This window comes from Lithobates pipiens, unplaced genomic scaffold, assembly GCF_037356315.1.
Source record: "Lithobates pipiens isolate NorthernLeopardFrog02 unplaced genomic scaffold, aLitPip1_a1.2 Scaffold_71, whole genome shotgun sequence".
NCBI classification, from domain to species: domain Eukaryota; kingdom Metazoa; phylum Chordata; class Amphibia; order Anura; family Ranidae; genus Lithobates; species Lithobates pipiens.
In genome coordinates this window covers 600,120-619,047 of record NW_027507894.1, presented here as the reverse complement: position 1 = coordinate 619,047, position 18,928 = coordinate 600,120, and the positions used below count along the sequence as shown (strand labels likewise).

Below are 18,928 nucleotides of genomic sequence, written 5' to 3'. Positions count from 1 at the left end.
CACGACATTGTGGCAGACGGTGCTGCAAACTCCCGATGCTCATGTTACTCTGCAAGGGGCGGGTGTATTAGTGTTATATCGTGTAAGGGGTGGATGGCTACAGAAGAGGGAAAATTGTAAATTAATGGGCAGAGCTGTTTGCGGGGCGTGTTTAAAGAAATGAAGGGCGGGTTTTGCAATGCTGATGAGCGGGTTTGCACAACTTATTTAAGTAACAAACACAATGAATTTATCACAGTATCAGTGCGGATGTTGATGATTTGTTGCATATAACATTAATACACCTGCCCCTTGCAGAGTAGCACGAGCATCGGGAGCATGCAGCATCATCTGGCACAATGTCGTGTTCATTGCGCAGGTGCGGTGTACAGGTGCCTCACAGCTGTTTATGTTCGGCTATTTTCTGCGGCTCAGTAGTGGTTCATACAGTGCAAGCGCTGGACATCGGGCTGAACATCGGCTGGGCTGCGTGCTTGGATAAGGGTCTGGTATGGATTTTGGGGGGACCCCCATTCCGTTTTTTTGGCGTAGGGGGTTTCCCCTTAAAATCCAAATCAGATTGAAGGGCCTGGTATGCTCTTGGAGGGGGGATCCATGCCGTTTTTTTATTTATTTGGCGTGGAGTTCCCTCTCAAGATCATCAGAGCACAAGTCATCTGCCAAAGTCGGATCAGGCAAGACGGCGATCCGACTTTGATTTGTCTTCAATGATATTCGATGGGCTGAAGTAGGATAAAAGTTGGACCAAAAGTAGTGCAGGAGCATTTTCAAAGTCAGACCGACTTGTGTTGGACCAGTTAAGACAGCTCCCATAGGGAAACATTGATTTTCGCACGGCCTAAATCGTATACTGAAGGGTAGCAAAGTACAGGATTGGTGAGGGCCTATGTACAAGGCACCGGGTTTTGCTGTTTGGCTATGTGTTTCATGTCGTTTCCTGAACACCAGTAACACAGAAGACATCAGAGAACAATTAATAGCACATGCAAAAACCTATTGGGAAGGGAGGAGTGGGGGAGGAGTGCCTTTCATGAATTCCTAGAACCAGTCAGATGTATGTAATATCTGTGTCTCCCAGCTCGTCTTCAAAAATAAAAAAATAAAAATTAAGATTGGTAAATGAATTTATGCATGCATTAACTTGGTAAAGAATAAGGCCGCGTACACACGGGCGGATTGTCTGCCCAACTAAGTTCGTCAGACAATCCGACAGACAGTCCGTTCAAACTTTTGAATGAACGGACTTGCCCACACACGGCACTTTTTGAGCGGACTAAGTCCGCCATACAATCCGCTCTACTTTTGAAATGAACGGACTCGCCCACACACGCGGAGGAAAGTCCGCTCATTTCGAGCGCGTCTCCAGGTAGGCGGGGCCCACGAAGGAGACGTCGCTGGTCCCGCCGCCTGGAATGGACTTAAAGGGGAACCCCAACGCTGAAAAAAATCGGCGTGGGGGTGCCCCCCCAAGTCCACAACAGACCCTTGTCCGAGCACGCTACCCGGCCGGCCAGGAAAGGGGGGCGAGCGAGCGCCCCCCCCCCCTCCTGAGCCATACCAGGCCACGTGCCCTCAACATGGGGGTGCCTTGGGGAAGGGGGGGCCGCGCGGCCCCCCACCCGAAGCACCTTGTCCCTATGTTGATGAGGACAAGGGCCTCTTCCCGACAACCCTGGCCGTTGGTTGTCGGGGTCTGCGGGCCGCTGCCGCCGCCTTCCGTTCTTCTTCTTCTTCTTCTCCAGGAGATGTTGCCTCGACGATCTCTCCGGCCGGAATGCCAGAGCCGCGCTGCGCGGCCACTTATATAGTGACAATGGGGCGGTGTCACATGGTATATGTCACATGGGTTGGTGTCACATGGTGACCCCGCCCCCTTACGATGTCATAGTCCCCATGTGACATTAACCCATGTGACCAACCCATGTGACATATGCCATGTGACACCGCCCCATTGTCACTATATAAGTGGCCGCGCAGCGCGGCTCTGGCATTCCGGCCGGAGAGATCGTCGAGGCAACATCTCCTGGAGAAGAAGAAGAAGAAGAAGAAGAAGAAGAAGAACGGAAGGCGGCGGCGACGGCGGCGACAGAAGACCGGGCCACCGCCTGTAAAAGAGCTAGAAGAAGGCGCGGTGGCCCGGCAGAAGAACCGAAGAGGGGGACAAGACCCCCGAAGTCGGGAGAAGAGGCCGGCGGCGGGGAGGAAGAAAGCCGGACTCCTCCGCTAGCAAAAGAGCTACAAGAAGATAGCGGAGGAGTCTGGCGAGAAGACCCCCGAAGACGGAAGACCCCCGGAGCTGTGCAATAAAATATTTTAACCCTGTGTTGTGTTTTTTTTTGTACTTTTTTTTTCACAGGTGAATGGGTAGGGGTACATTGTACCCCATACTCATTCACATAGGGTGGGGGGCCGGTATCCGGGGGCCCCCTTATTAAAGGGGGCTCCCGGATTCCGATAAGCCCCCCGCCCGCAGACCCCGACAACCAACGGCCAGGGTTGTCGGGAAGAGGCCCTTGTCCTCATCAACATGGGGACAAGGTGCTTCGGGTGGGGGGCCGCGCGGCCCCCCCTTCCCCAAGGCACCCCCATGTTGAGGGCACGTGGCCTGGTATGGCTCAGGAGGGGGGGGCGCTCTCTCGCCCCCCTTTCCTGGCCGGCCGGGTAGCGTGCTCGGATAAGGGTCTGTTGTGGACTTGGGGGGGCACCCCCACGCCGATTTTTTTCAGCGTTGGGGTTCCCCTTTAAGTCCATTCCAGGCGGCGGGACCAGCGACGTCTCCTTCGTGGGCCCCGCCTACCTGGAGACGCGCTCGAAATGAGCGGACTTTCCTCCGCGTGTGTGGGCGAGTCCGTTCATTTCAAAAGTAGAGCGGATTGTATGGCGGACTTAGTCCGCTCAAAAAGTGCCGTGTGTGGGCAAGTCCGTTCATTCAAAAGTTTGAACGGACTGTCTGTCGGATTGTCTGACGAACTTAGTTGGGCAGACAATCCGCCCGTGTGTACGCGGCCTTATTCTTTACCAAGTTAATGCATGCATAAATTCATTTACCAATCTTAATTTTTATTTTTTTATTTTTGAAGACGAGCTGGGAGACACAGATATTACATACATCTGACTGGTTCTAGGAATTCATGAAAGGCACTCCTCCCCCACTCCTCCCTTCCCAATAGGTTTTAACCCTGTGTTGTGTTTTTTTTGTACTTTTTTTTTCACAGGTGAATGGGTAGGGGTACATTGTACCCCATACTCATTCACATAGGGTGGGGGGCCGGTATCCGGGGGCCCCCTTATTAAAGGGGGCTCCCGGATTCCGATAAGCCCCCCGCCCGCAGATCCCGACAACCAACGGCCAGGGTTGTCGGGAAGAGGCCCTTGTCCTCATCAACATGGGGACAAGGTGCTTTGGGGTGGGGGGGGTGCGCGGCCCCCCCTTCCCCAAGGCACCCCCATGTTGAGGGCACGCGGCCTGGTACGGCTCAGGAGGGGGGGGGCGCTCGCTCGCCCCCCCTTCCTGGCCGGCCGGGTAGCGTGCTCGGACAAGGGTCTGTTGTGGACTTGGGGGGGCATCCCCACGCCGATTTTTTTCGGCATTGGGGTTCCTCTTTAAGTCCATACCAGGCGGCGGGGCCCACGACGTCTCCGTCGCGTGCCCCGCCTACCTGGAGACGCGCTCGGAATGAGCGGACTTTTCTCCAGGCGGGAAAAGTCCGCTCATTTCGAAAGTACAGCGGACTGGCACACACACGGGCGGACTGTCCGCTCAAACCAAGTTTGGACGGACAATCTTACGGTAATTCCGAAAGACTTAGTCCGCCAGACTGTCCGCTGAAAAAGTCCGCTGAAGCCCACACACGAGCGGACTGTCCGCTCAAATGTGTTTCGGCGGACTAAGTTGGGCAGACAGTCCGCCCGTGTGTACGCGGCCTAAGGCAAGTTTGCTTCCGAAAGTTTGCATCCGCATATGTATATTGTTTTGTACTATGTAATAAAAATTATTTTTTAACTTCTTTTTGCTAATAATTTTTGAGACTATTGCCTAAACTAAAGTCCCAATCGAGGTAAAAATTGGTTTTGTGTCTAATGTATTAGGGATGTGGGCAGTCAGTCTCTTTCTACACAGTTTTATGCTTGTCTATTCTGGAGGACTGGTCAGGTAAGTCAGGCCATTCATCTTTTGTCCAATCCCTAGCCTGTTCGAAAGGGGGCGTACAGTCACTTTGGGTATGCTGAATCATACGATAAGACTTATTCCTCAGGATGGAGTCTGACCATCCATCCCCTGTTCAGGATTCCGACTCAGTTGTCAGGTTACAAGCAGAAGCACGACCCAATTTAAATCATACAGGACCAGTTTTCTGTGTGTCTGGTATGGTTTCTCCATGTTTACCGATGCATATTGCCACAGAGAATTGGTCTTATCCACCAACACTATCAAACATATCTATCAGGCATCCAGCACTTCAGACCCCTGCAAACTCCTGTCAGTTCATTCATTTTTTGGTTCACCCTCTCAAACTTCCCCATACCAAGTTTAGGGGTTTGTGGGAATTTCACAGAGCTACTTAACTGGTGTCCGTTTTGAAGTGTTTGATCTTTTCTGCAATTATTTCAGTTTTGCAGGTTCCAAACAGGGGGTCCCTTCTTATCGTCAATTCATGGGAAGTTGGTTTTCCTCCTGTTATAGCTGATATATACCAGATCCGTAAAACTGAAGCCATCTACTAGACAGATTGTTACCTACCCTTCATCAAGCTTTCTTATCACATCTACTTTCGTGTCTTTTTGCCATTTTTCAGGTGTACTGATCAGCTAGGCAAGGCACACCTTAGGCCTTGGTAGTTAGGGTATCGCATTTCCAAGTGAAGACTCTGACTGCAAGTAAGAAGGCTGGTCGAAGGCTAGCCTGTATTTGTAGGAGTCTGAGGGGTATATATCCCTCCTCCTCTGTCTGATCCTGCATCAGCTCACATTCAGGGTTTCCACCCACCTGTTTTTCCACAACCTTTCAGATACTCATACACATCGTAAATTTTTTCATATTCATGCATTCAGAGTATGCCCTCTTTCAGGTTTACTGAGCAGCTAGGCCAATGCGCACCTTAGGCTTTGGTAGTTAGGGTATCGCATTTGCAATGAAGACTCTGACTACAATTTTATATATTTAAAAAAAAAAGTATTTTACTGATAATTTACGCAGGAACTTTTGTTCCAGAAAAAACTTGCCTATGTTATCAATAAAATTCCCACAGTCATAACATTTGTGAATGTTTATAAAGTATACCCACCAAGTTTTCCAAACAGCTCGACTCCTAGAGCTGCATAAATAAAGAAGAGAAGCATGAAGAGAAGTCCCAGGTTTCCTACCTAAAACAAAAATGACAAGATTGAAAAGAACCTTGCAAAAAAATAGAATTCATGATATTATAAACATAAAAGTTAATGTCCCCACAAAACTAATATTTCAGTTTTTGGTAAACACTGGAGAATTAATGTCCTTGAGTCACTGGCGTTTCACATCTGCTATGGTTGTTACACCACCATGCAATGCTCCCTGTTGAGTTTTGTAATTATTTATATGAAAGAGAATGCAACAAGTGATTCTGAAACATGCAAATGTAAGCAGGGATGCTTTAAAACCTCCAGACAAACAGAATTTATAGGTGATTTATAAACCTAGAAGTTGGGATTTATAGAAGGGAAATATTGCTGTTCTGATATTTAAGGCATGCAAAAAACAAGAAGTTGACATCCTCCATATTCTTTTTTTTAAATATTCACTTTTTAATTTTACTGTATAGACATACATATACACAATCACATGTTAAAAACATTCTATTCCTTTATCTATACTCTATCCATTTATTCCCCGTACCCCTCTAAACCCTCCCATAGAGAAAAAACCCCACCGCCCTCTCCCTCGTTCCCTCCTCGCTTTCCTACACCTTCATCAATGCCTCCAGGTTACTGGCTTCCTGAACTCCCGCCAATTCCCCCATAAATTCCATAATCTCTCCGTAATCTCTTCCGTAGTTTCTTCTCTGACTCTTATCATTTCAACCCTTACAACCCAGTCCTTCAAACTCAGAGCTTCCTGGGACCTCCAGAGACTCGGGATCAGGCTTTTGGCCATGTTGAACCACTTCCCGACCGGTACGCGTCGATGTAAGTTGGCAGAATGGCACGGGCAGGCAAATTGGCATACAGGTACGTCCATTTGTATTTGCCGCCCTGCCATCGCGTGCGCGTGCTGGTCGGGGACCCCCGGGAGTCCGGTCGTAGGTCCTGTGGACTCGATCACCGCGGGGATACCCGTGATCGTCTCAGGGGAGGCTGAGCGGGGAAATGCTGATGTAAACAGCATCTCCCCGTTCTGCCTAGCAACAAGTGACACTGATCTCTGCTCCCTGCGATTGAAGCAGAGATCAGTGTTAACTAGCACACAGCCCAGCCCCCCACAGTTAGTAACACGCCCCTAGGACACACTTAACCCCTAACACTGCCACCCCCTGGTTAACCCCTTCACTGCCAGTGTCATTTACACAGTAATCAGTGCATTTGTATAACACTGATTGCTGTATAAATGACAATGGTCCCAAAAATATGTCAAAAATGTCTGATGTGTCCGCCATAATGTCGCAGTCACAATAAAAATCGATGATCGCCGCCATTACTAGTAAAAAATTATTAATAAAAATGCCATAAAACTATCCCCTATTTTGTAAACGCTATAAATCTTGCGCAAACCAATCAATAATCGCTTATTGCGATTTTTTTTACCAAAAATATGTAGGAGAATACGTATCGGCCTAAACGGAGGAAAAAAAATGCTTTTTTTTATATATTTTTGGGGGATATTTATTATAGCAAAAAGTAAAAAATAATGCGTATTTTTTTTCAAAATTGGCACTCTATTTTTGTTTATAGCGCAAAAAATAAAAACTGCAGGGGTGATCAAATACCACCAAAAGAAAGCTTTATTTGTGGGAAAAAAAGGACGTCAATTTTGTTTGGGAGCCACGTCGCACAACCGCAATTGTCAGTTAAAGTGACGCTGTGCCGAATCGCAAAAAGTGGTCTGGTCTTAAGCCAGCAAAATGGTCCGGTCTGAAAGTGGTTAAAAGAAATGGAACCAAAGTATTTTTATATTGAGGGTCTGTTTTCCTTGTATCGTGAAATAAAAAATCCCAAGGATTCTTCTGGATCTATTCCTAGGTACCCCAATCCCTCCTTACACCATACAAAGGGGAATTTAGGTTGGATCGCCTGCTGTTCCTCCCTTGAGATAGTAATATTCAGAAACTCAGATTTAGACACATTTATTTTAAAATTAGTCAGGTTTCCATATCTGTTTAACTCATCTAATATAACTGGAATTGTTATTTGTTTCTCTCTTTTTCCCTGTACCTGCCCCTATTAGTATCCCCCTCATAACAGCCTTGTGAGCTTCCCACAAGGCTGAGCAGGGGATTTCTGGTGTATCATTTACCACAAAGAAGTTTTCAAGTTCCTGCTCCATCTTCTTGATTATCTCCAAGTTCTGAAGAAGCGAGTTGTTTAGTCTCCAGTTCCTTCCCGTCCTATTATTTAATATTTCTAACTTAATCGCTACTGTAGCATGGTCAGAAAGGGTTATTGCTTTTATCTTTGCCCTCTTAAGCAACGGTAATAATTGATGCTCTATGAAGATGTAATCAATCAACCCTTGAACTGGGGAGTAAACAGTGTAGTCTCTATTTTCTGAGTGCCTAACCCTCCATGTGTCTACAAGCTGATATTCCAATAGTAGTTTTTTTTACGTCCATCTGTCTTTTAGCTGTATAGGAAGAGGGGCCCCTGTTGTATTTATATGCGGATCTATGCTCAGATTTAAATCCCCCACTATTATGAGTTTACCTTCTTTGAATACTTCAAGTTTTTTTTTTTTTCTTTAGAAATAAGTCTGGTTCCCTATGTGGTGAGTATATATTTGCCAGTGTACATTCCATATTAAACAGAGTCCCTTTTACAAAGAGAAATCTCCCCTCAGGGTCTGCCAGTTTCACTCTTACTGTAAAAACCGTAGTCTTAGCAAAACCTATGGCCACACCCCTCGAGTGGTTGGATGTTGAATTGCTATAAAACGAATGTGAAGCCAATCTACACCCCGAGGCATGAGCAATATTTGTTTCTTGAAGACAGACCAGATTCTCCCCCAAAAAATTTAGCTCTTTGTTTACTTTATACCTTTTGCTTGGGGTATTCACCCCCCTTACATTATAGGGGGCTCCTCATATTATTAAAAATCACTCTTGGGTGGACTTACCCAAATATAATATATAATAGGGATAAATTGTATAAAAATTAGGTACATTACCTTTAGGTATATTAGCTCTACCCTTTTATAAGGAGAATTATAGCCAGTAGTAGCTTTGCTAAAATGTGTCCTATAGGCAAAATGAATTAGAGCTAATAGGAATCAAGAAACTAGGGTAGTTTGAGCTGTGTTCTTACAGTGCTTCCGAAGCAAAAACTTTTTTACCTTAATGCATTCCCTGATTTAAGGCTTGCTGTGCCCCCCTTCGCCTCTAAACACTTACCTCACTACTAGATTGATCCAGTGCTTTGCCCGGCTGCAGTCATCTCTCCTTTCTCCCCCTTCACACAAGGACTGACATTAAGGAGCTGGAGCCAATGGCTCCTGCTACTGTCATCCAAATTCAGTGAGAAGGGAGCAGGGCCAAGCTGCATTGTGTGTTTGTCAATAGATGCACACAGCACAGCTCAGGATTGAGTCTGCAAATCTACCCCATAGCAAGCAGCTTCCTATTGTGGCAGACACAGAAGAGGAGAAGCTGAGAGTGCCGGCCTGGGACCCTAAAAAAGGCCTCTCTTTGCTATTTTAAAGAATCCTTTAGAACTGCTTTAACCACTTCAGCTCCAGAAGTTTTACCCCCTTCCTGACCAAGCCATTTTTTGCGTTGCTTTAACTGACAATTTATGTCCTTTCTTCCCCACAAATAGAGCTTTCTTTGGTGGTATTTGATCACCTCTGCTGTTTTTATTTTTTGCTCTATAAACAAAAGAAAAAAGGAAATCGGACTGCAACATTGACAAATCTGACACTATGACACTTTTTGGGGACCAGTGACACCAATACAGTGACTAGTGCTAAAAAACAAATGCACTGTCACCTTATAAATGACACTGACAGGGAAGAGGTTAACACCTGGGACAACACTTGAGGAAAACAGAGATCTGTGTTTCTGCTTAGCAGAAACACAAGATCTCCATTTTCCTCTCTGGCACAATGGAGATCTGCCTTGTTTACATAGGCACATTGCCATTCTGCCTCACCTTGAAAGGATCGGCAGGTCCCTGAGGAGAAAGAAACAATAACGTACAGGTGTGAATTTGCGCTAAAGGGCCGCCCTGCCACAGAATATGTACGTGGGACGGTCCTGACACGATTAAGACTTTCATAGGCTTTAACCAGTTCTGGATCGCCCACCACACATTTACTGTGGCAGGGCAGCAGGGCGGCACACTTGCGCGAAACAACGTACCTGTACATTGCTTGCGCCCATGGGTAGGGGGCACATATGCCCGCTGTCACCTCAGTGATCGGATTCGTTACAGAACCAAACGATCTACAGACCCTGGCCAATGATTTAGGGTCTGGACTTGCTGATCATTTCTGATGAATCACAGAACATCCTGTGCCTGTGTAATGTAAACACGGGCACATGAAATTATGTAATCTCCCCTCCTGGTGCCCTTTATGGTTCCAGAGTGAGAGGAGATAGCATCAGTGGTGAGTACAAGCACTACACTGACACCAGTACACATAATTAGGCACCGGTCACCCCCCCCCCCCAAGTTAACCCTTTTCACTCCCTGTCACACTGTAACTCAGTACAGTGTACAGATTTTTTACTGATCACTGTATTGGTGCTACTTGTGAAGCTAAATATCATTAGGTGCAGTTAGCAGCAGTTAGGGTCAGCCCCAGACAGGTAGGGTGCCCACCATATATTCTCTAATAAAGTTTTAACTCCCTGATCACCACAAGTTAACCCTTTCACTCCCTCTCATAGTGACATTGTACAGATTTTTTTCTGATCACTGTATTAGGCAGTCTGCATCAGCATCAGTTAGCATCAGTGTTAGTGTCAATCCCAGACAGCGTCATATTTAAACCCTTTGACTACTAGTTTTGCCACCCTGTGTCTAACACACACACACACTGTCAGGGAAATGGCCAAAGAACTGGCAACCCTGATAGCACTCATCATGGTCACATCAGGCAGATTCCCACAAGCATGCGCACATGCAGATACATGACAGCGTGAGCGTGCATGACAGATGTTGGCGCCCTCTAGCCTATTTAAACCTGCCACTGAAACATGCAGATTGTGGGATTATCTTCAGGTACCCGTATCTCCTGTGTTTACGTATCCTGATCTTTGGACCTCCCAGTACCGACCCGACTTGTTTTTACCCGCCTATCCTAATCTCCTGGCTTGACGCAAGGCTTGCAACCTGACTTTGCTCCTGCTTGTTCCCTCGTGATTAACCTCAGCTATGCTATCTCCTATCTACTGTGTATGATCCCTGTTTGTTCCAGTTCTGCTATCCAAATCAATCACAGACTGAACCACTGTGTATGACTCCTGGCCTGGCTCCTGACTCTGTTCCTGGTTCGCTCCACTGTCTTATACCTTTGACACTACCTAAACTTGTCTGCCATACAGTACACCCAGCTTGATCCAACCACTCTCTGGTGAGCAGCTCATCTAACTGCAGTAACAGGCAAACGGTGCTTCTTTGGGCACTGTACTCCCTGTACCACTCACAGGGGTGCACTGCACTTAGCCTCAAGGGGAGCCCTCTCAGCAACTCTGCCTCACACCTGAACCCTGACACACACTATATACCTTCATTACTAGTATAGTGTCTGAACAAATCAATATCTTTGATCAGATCAGAACTATATCAGGATCCCCAATAGTATAGTGTTCCCAAAAATTCTGTGTTAGCAGGATCAGCCCTGACACCTGCCAGCACCTGCGTTTAGCCTGTCCATCTGCCCCACAAACAATTGCAGTATCAATAGATCACTGTCACTTCTGATACACAGCTCACATAAACCACAGTGTTAGCAGAGTCAAGTCTGATCTCTGCTAGCGCCAGCATCTACATTTTTTTGTAGCAGTTCAAACAGTCCTCGGTAACCTATGAGTCACACTAGGTACCTGTTAATTTAGTGGCCAATATGTCAAACAAAAGGTACACTAGTGAAGAGGCCTACAGGATACTGAGCATGACAGATGAGAGTGCAGAGGAAGCCTCAATGTCAGATTCAGATTCAGGCTCAGTATACGAACCTGTAGAGAGCAGCTGGACACTGACAAATAGCTCTGATGACGGAGTAGAGATCCCTGCTAAGGTTAGGCATACCCGACCCCATTCCTCTGTTTCTGAGGTGCAACAATCACATGGTTCTCATATGCAGCAGAGTTCTGGTACTAGTGCCGCTCTAACTTCTGGTGAACTGGCGAGCACCAACAGCCTAGTACCTCCTGGTCATAGATAAACTAGCACTGCAGTAACACTTGGTGACATGGTGAGTCAAGTAAGTGCAGTTCAAGCTGTTGAGGTGGCTGGCACCAAGTGTACACCAAGTGCGGTGTAGTTTCCCGCAGCCACCAAGAATTCAAACACAGGCCTGTAGAGCCCATAGGGCCCTTCCTGATACGCTTGCAAATCCTGATTGGCAGCCCACCAATTCTGCAGCGCCTGTACTTCCCCCATTTACTGGCCAACCCAGAATTCAGGTGGAAACAGCAAATTTAACTGCCCTTGGTTTTTAAAAGTGTTTTTTCACAGAAGATCTGTACAGATCTATTGTGGACCAAAGCAATTTATATGCTGATCAATTTATTGCCGCAAACCCAAATTTGACCCTTGTCAGACAATTTGTATGGAAACCTATAATTTTTCTGACTTTAGAACATTTCCAGACCTATCCCTCATCATGGGCATTTCTAAAAGTTGCGGTCATATTGGTCCACTGACCCAATTCCACCATATGCCCTTGTTCTCTGTTGCCATGGCAAGGACTAGATAAGAGCAAATCTTGCGGTTTATGCATGTCAGCATCAATGAACTATGTCATCCTCGAGGTGACTCTGTATATGATCGGCTCCACAAAATATGGCCAATCGTAAACCACTTCAACCAAAAGCCTTGTATATCCCTGAACAAGATGTCTGCATTAATGAGTCCCTGATTAAGTTTTGTGGCCACATTGTTTTCAAACAGTTTCTCCCAAGCAAGCGTGCCAGATATGGGGTCAAAATATATAAGCTCAGTGACAGGGCAACAGGCTATACATGTAGTTTCCTTGTTTACAAGGAAAAAGATAGCAGTGCGGAGCACCCCCCCCCCCCCCCCCCCGACTACCCAGACTACATAGGGAACAGCAGCAAGATTGTTTGGGGCTTGGTGTCTGCCTTATTTTGAAAGGGGTACCATTAATACATGGACAATTTTTAGACACCTCTTTTAATTAAGAATTGGCGCATGTGACACCATGAGATCAAATTGCCTGGGTTTCCCCCAAGAGCTTTTAAATGCCCTTAGATGCTAACTTGCTAACTTGCCCTTAGATGCTAACTTAGACTGGGGGGGGGGGGGGTGCAATGAAATGCTTGCAGCGAGATGGAAGGACATTCTATGTCCACGAATACAACCTTAAAATGTGAGGGGTGTACCAGATGATGGGGCTGTACCTAATTGCCCTTAAGTCCAGACCCTGGTACAAAAATGTGTCTGTATACTTATTCCAAGTGGCTCTGTTCAATGCTTTATGTACTATAAAAAGCGTCAGGAAAAAGTGGATCCTTCCTAAAATTCCAGGAAGAGATCATCACAGCCCTTTTGTATCCAGAAGGTGCTGTGGCCCAATTTCCCAATCCTGATGCATTGAGCCAGCTGCATGAGAGGCATTTTCCAGATGTCCTCCCTGGTACCCCTACCCAAAGACCACCCCAAAGAAGATGTCATGCCTGACACCCGCTTTTTTTGGCCCTCTGGCCCTGGACAATCAAGTCTATACATTGGGGACTGTTCCCTTTGAACTATGTTCAAATTTCTTTTACATTTTCAAAAAAAGTGTAAAAAAAAAAAAGTTAATAAATAAAAACATAAAAAAGCCAAAAATAGTTGTTGTATTTTTGAGTTAATGTTCTGTTCTTATTGTACTTTATATTATACTGTTTCATTGTTACTGTGTTTTTTTTTATTTTTACTGTTAACAGTTGTTTACTTTGCAGATACACCTTTCTACTGTTTTAATGTACTGTATACCAGTGGTCCCCAACCTTTTTGGCACCAAGGACCGGTTTTGTGGAAGAATATTTTTCCAAGGCCTGGTAGGAGGGGGGAGGAATTGCGATGTGGTGAGTTATCAGTTCAATCATCTTGATACCATAATATCGGGATGATTGAAGTGCATTATTTATATTATTACAATATAATACAATGATTATATAGTTCAACTCACTGTAATGTAGAATCAGTGGGAGCCCCAAGCGTGTCTCCCTGCAACTAAACAGTGTTATGGTGTCAGGATGACTGAAGAACGTTATTTCTATTACATTGGAATATAAAATGAAATAGTTCTACTCACCATAATGCAGAATCAGTGGGAGCCCTGAGCTTGTTTTACTGCAACTAGGCGGTGTTATGGTGTCAGGATGACTGAAGAACGTTATTTCTATTACATTGGAATATAAAATGAAATAGTTCTACTCACCATAATGCAGAATCAGTGGGAGCCCTGAGCTTGTTTTACTGCAACTAGGCGGTCCCATCTTGGGGTGATAGGAGACAGTGACACTTGAAGTGTGTTGCTTATGTCCAATCTGCTCTGTAATCTTGTTTTGGTTGCTGTCACTGCAGAAAAATCCAGCTTCATAATGATAGGATGTTGGAAATGGCAGCAAGCTTTTCAGTGCTTTTGTGCAATTGCAGGATATTCTGCCTTGACTTTAATCCAGAACATATGAAGGTTTGAAGTCGTCTCAAACTTTTAAGGCCACCATCATTTGCGATCTCAAGCAGTTGATCCTCTTCTAGCACGGACAGAGTGGATTCACCTGGCTTATTCACAAATGGGTCACGCACCCATTCCTTCCCAATTCGGGGGTCTTTTGAGGTTGGGAAATAATGCTCAAATTCTTTTGAAAGCTGAGAGAGGTGATCATGCACCAGCTGTGTGAAAGAAGGTTCTGGCTCAGTCTCTTTCAAAAGCTCTGATAATGTTGGAAACATGTCAAAAATACCATTGTTCACTCGTCGCACCCATAATTCCAGTTTGGCTTTGAATGCAGCCACTTTATCTGCAGACATGAACACAGTTCTCATTCTCCCCTGAAGTGACAGATTGAGTTCGTTGAGCAGGTTAAATATGTCACACAAGTAAGCAAGTAAGCAAGTGTTGTGACCCATTCTGTGACACTGAAATGTGCTGCAAGTGGTGACTGTTTTTCAGAAAGAAATCTCTGGAGCGGCTCTCGTAACTCAAACACTCTGCTCAGTGATCTGTTCGAACAGACGTGAGTTAAGGGCATGTACTTTAATGTGGTTGATCATTTTAATTACAGCCTGCAAAACGTTGTTCAGTTCAGGTGACATTTTTCGGCTAGCCAGCATTTCTCTATGGAGGACACAGTGACTCACATTCGGAAGCAACCTCCTTGATTCGAGTAGTAAAACCAGAAAGCCGTCCAGTCATGGCAGCAGCTCCATCCGTGCATACACCAACACAAAACGACCAATTCAGTTTTCCTGACATATAATGATTTAAAGAATTGAACAATTCTGCAGCTGTGGTGTTGGTCAGCAAGAAGAGTGCACATAGCATATCCTCATGGACATCCTCCTGGAAAACATATTGCACAAAAACGAGCATTGTTGCCTTGTTGTCAACATCAGTAGACTCGTCGACCTGTATGGCATACCATGGTGACTCCTTAATTCTCTCTATCAATTGTGTTTTTTTTTTTTTTTTTGAAAAATGTTTATTTGGTTTTACAAACAAAAATCACATAACATAGCCGTACAGTTTTACAGATACATATTTCTGCACAATAAACAGCCAACAATATAGTACCAGTAGGCCTCTTGCATTGTGTTACTCGGATCTGAAAGGGTCCTAAAAATTCAAAACGGCCTATTTACACCAGCTAAACAATTCAACTTCGCAGCCCTTGGGCGATTATCTTCTACAGTGGGTGAGGCGAATGGAGAGAAAAAATAAAAATGAAAATAAGAATAGCACAGTTAAAGGTCCATGTTGTCAAGGAGGCTTAAAGTTAGCCGGATCCCCACGGGAAAGTAGTTTAAGTCTACCCAGAGATCCAGTTAGGTTGTGTTGGAGATACCATTCCGTGAAGCGAAATGGTTGCATGGCCATCTGAATGTCAGAGTGTGTCAGTGTGGCCTCCATATATTTGCGCCTCCACGCAAAAAAGTGGTGGGTAGGTTTAGGATTCCTGGTAATGGTATCCAATCTCTCCAGGTAGAAGAGCGATTCGATAGCCTTTTGTAGCATGGGTAGTGTAGGTGGTGTCTTGGAAATCCAGTATTGCATAATGGTCCTGCGAGCAACAAGGAGGGCCAGTTGGGCCCATTGAGAAACTGGGGTCCAGCTTTGACCTCCCGACGGTGGGGTTTGAGGAACATAGCCAAAAAGGCAAAGCACAATATCCTTCGGAATCTGTTGGTGAGATATTGAGCCAACGTAGCTAGTCACTGTGTCCCAGTAGCTTTCAATGGCAGGACAGTCCCACAGTCGATGGAGTAGCGTGGGGTGAGGCACAGAGCACCACGGACATATTTTCAAGTTACCATTAACTTTATCTACGTACACGGGGTAGTATGCTCTGTGAAGTATCCTAAATTGCGTCTCGCGCCATGTTTCAGAAAGCGTAAGTTTCCTTATTCGCCTGTATCCATCCAATATTTTGTCCGGAATATCTTCATCTCGTAGAAGGGTTGAATTGTGTTTTAATATCCTCTGCGATTTCATTAATTCGTCTAGCTACAGTGCTAGCTGTAAGAGGAACACGCGCCACCTTTTCAACCGCAGCCTCTCCTAAAATTTCACGGAAAATATCCTTTGCAGCAGGCAGGATCAACTGTTCTCCGATTGTAAATGATGGATTTAGCAATATGGTTAGCCACTAAGAATGAGGCTCTCAATGCAGACGCATTTATCGAAGAGGTGGTCTTCAATAATTGCTTCTGTCCTTCATGTTCACGTTTTTTTCTTTTGAAAAACTCAACAGGCTTGTCTTTTAATGAAGGGTGTTTGGTCTCCATGTAGCGAAGCAGTTTTGAAGGTTTCATGGCTTCATTGGATAGCCACTCACCACATATTATACAAAGCTGGTTTGGAGAATGTGAATCACCTGATGCAATCAACCCATATTTTAAATAGGACTCTTGGTATTTTCTTTTAAATGCAGCTTTCTTTTTGTTTGCAGTCTTAGAAGAGTCTTCTGTTGTCTCATCATTGGGTCTTTCCCCCTTTTCAAAAAAGCTCTGCAATGATGTTTGTTTTTTACTCATTTTGGCTAGTTGGCAAAGCCTGTCACCAGATGGGAATTGCCACTGCTGCGGCCTGTCTCCAGATGTGGATTGCCACTACTGTGGCCTGTCTCCAGATGTGGATTGCCACTGCTGCGGCCTGTCTCCAGATGTGGATTGCCACTGCTGCGGCCTGTCTCCAAATGTGGATTGCCACTGCTGCGGCCTGTCTCCAAATGTGGATTGCCGCTGCTGCGGCCTGTCACCAGATGTGGATTGTCACTGTCACCTGCCAGCAGATGTGGATTGTCACTGTCACCTACCACCAAAGCGTAACAGATTGTCACTAATTGGTTTTATTATAAAAGTCCCAGTATAAAAGTATTATAACAGTCCCAGTATAAAAAGGATTATTAAAAGGACTATTAAAAGTCCCAGTATAAAAATATAATTAAATGTCCCAGTATAAAAATAGTATTAAACGTCCCAGTATAGAAATAATATTAAACCTCCCAGTATAGAAATAATATTAAACGCCCCAGTATAGAAATAATATTAAACGTCTCAGTATAGAAATAATATTAAACGTCCCAGTATAGAAATAATATTAGATGTCCCAGTATAGAAATAATATTAGATGTCCCAGTATAGAAAAAATATTAGATGTCCCAGTATAGAAATAATATTAAATGTCCCAGTATAGAAATAATATTAAATGTCCCAGTATAGAAATAATATTAGATGTCCCAGTATAGAAATAATATTAGATGTCCCATGATAGAAATAATATTAGATGTCCCATGATAGAAATAATATTAGATGTCCCATGATAGAAATAATATTAGATGTCCCATGATAGAAATATTAGGAGTGCAGAGTGCACTGTACTTACTGTTCCAGCATGGGAGTGAGGGGAGGAGCCGTTGGAGACTGCGGGAAAGTATTCAGTGAGGGTGGGCGGGGAGAGATGAGGTCACTCTCTCTATCTCTCTCTCATTAGCCAGCCGTGCCTCTGTGTAGCAGCAGCCTTACCCAGCTTATGGTAGGGCGGGACAGCGGCGCGCCTGTGCGTAGCACAGAGAGATGAGGTCATCTCTCTGCTTGGGCAGCCGCACCGCTGACAGTTTTCTCCGTCAGTGGTGAAGCTGAAGCCTTAGCCGAACGGCCCTGATAGTGTCCTTGGAGCTGCGACCCACCTAGAGAGGCGGTACGGCCCGACTTTGGGCAGCAGCCCGGGGGTTGATGACCTCTGCTCTAAACAGCATTATATTGTATATACTGAATTGTATTATATATACTATAGGGACTGCATTGTATACTCTGAACTGGGACATTAATATTATTTCTATACTGGGACATCTGATATTATTTCTATACTGGGACATCTGATATTATTTCTATACTGGGACATCTGATATTATTTCTATACTGGGACATCTAATATTATTTCTATACTGGGACGTCTAATATTATTTCTATACTGGGGCGTTTAACCACTTGCTTACTGGGCACTTAAACCCCCCTCAGTCCCAGACCAATTTTCAGCTTTCAGCGCTGATGCACTTTGAGTGACAATTACGCGGGCATACAACACTGTACCCAAATGAAATTTTTATCATTTTTTTCCCACAAATAGAGCTTTCTTTTGGTGGTATTTAGTTACAGCTCGGAGTTTTATTTTTTGCTAAACAAACAAAAAAAAAATCATGTTTTAATAGTTTGTTATAAAATTTTGCAAACGGGTCATTTTTCTCCTTCATTGAAGTGCGCTGATTAGGCGGCACTGATAGGCTGCATTGGTGGGCACTGATGGGCTGCATTGGTGGGCACTGATGGGCTGCATTGGTGGGCACTGATAGGCTGCACCGGTGGGCACTGATAGGCATAGTTAAGGCGGCACTAATAGGCACAGATAAGGCGGCACCGATGGGCACAGATAAGGCGGCACTGATGGGCAAAGATGGGCACAGATAAGATGGCACGGATGGGTGGCACGGATAAGTGGCATGGATGGGTGGCACGGATGGGCACTGATAGGTACCACAGATAGATGGGACTGATGGGCACTGATAGGTGGCACTGATAGGTGGCTCTGATAGGTGGCACTGCTGGGCACTGATGGGCGGCACTGCTGGGCACTGATGGGCGGCACTGCTGGGCACTGATGGGCGGCACTGGGGTGCAGCACCTTTGAGCAGATTGGGTGGCACTGTGGGTGGCACTGTGGGTGGCACTGTGGGGTGGCACTGTGGGGTGGCACTGTGGGTGGCACTGTGGGTGGCACTGTGGGCACTATGGGCACTGACGGGGGGCACTGACGGGGGGCACTTACTTTTGCTTTTATTTAATTTCAGGA

At 45.4% G+C, this 18,928-nt stretch overlaps 1 protein-coding gene across 1 annotated transcript in view; it reads right to left on the bottom strand.

Moving 5' to 3' along the window:
- Positions 1-18,928, bottom strand: part of LOC143959353 (voltage-dependent T-type calcium channel subunit alpha-1I-like) — a gene marked incomplete at its 5' end in the record, with an annotated part of 1,248,755 nt that overhangs the window by 716,495 nt on the left and 513,332 nt on the right. Inside the window, one exon of the mRNA XM_077468015.1 lies at positions 5,286-5,364. Within this exon, the coding sequence (XP_077324141.1) occupies positions 5,286-5,364 (79 nt within the window). The remainder of the gene's footprint in view (positions 1-5,285; positions 5,365-18,928) is intronic.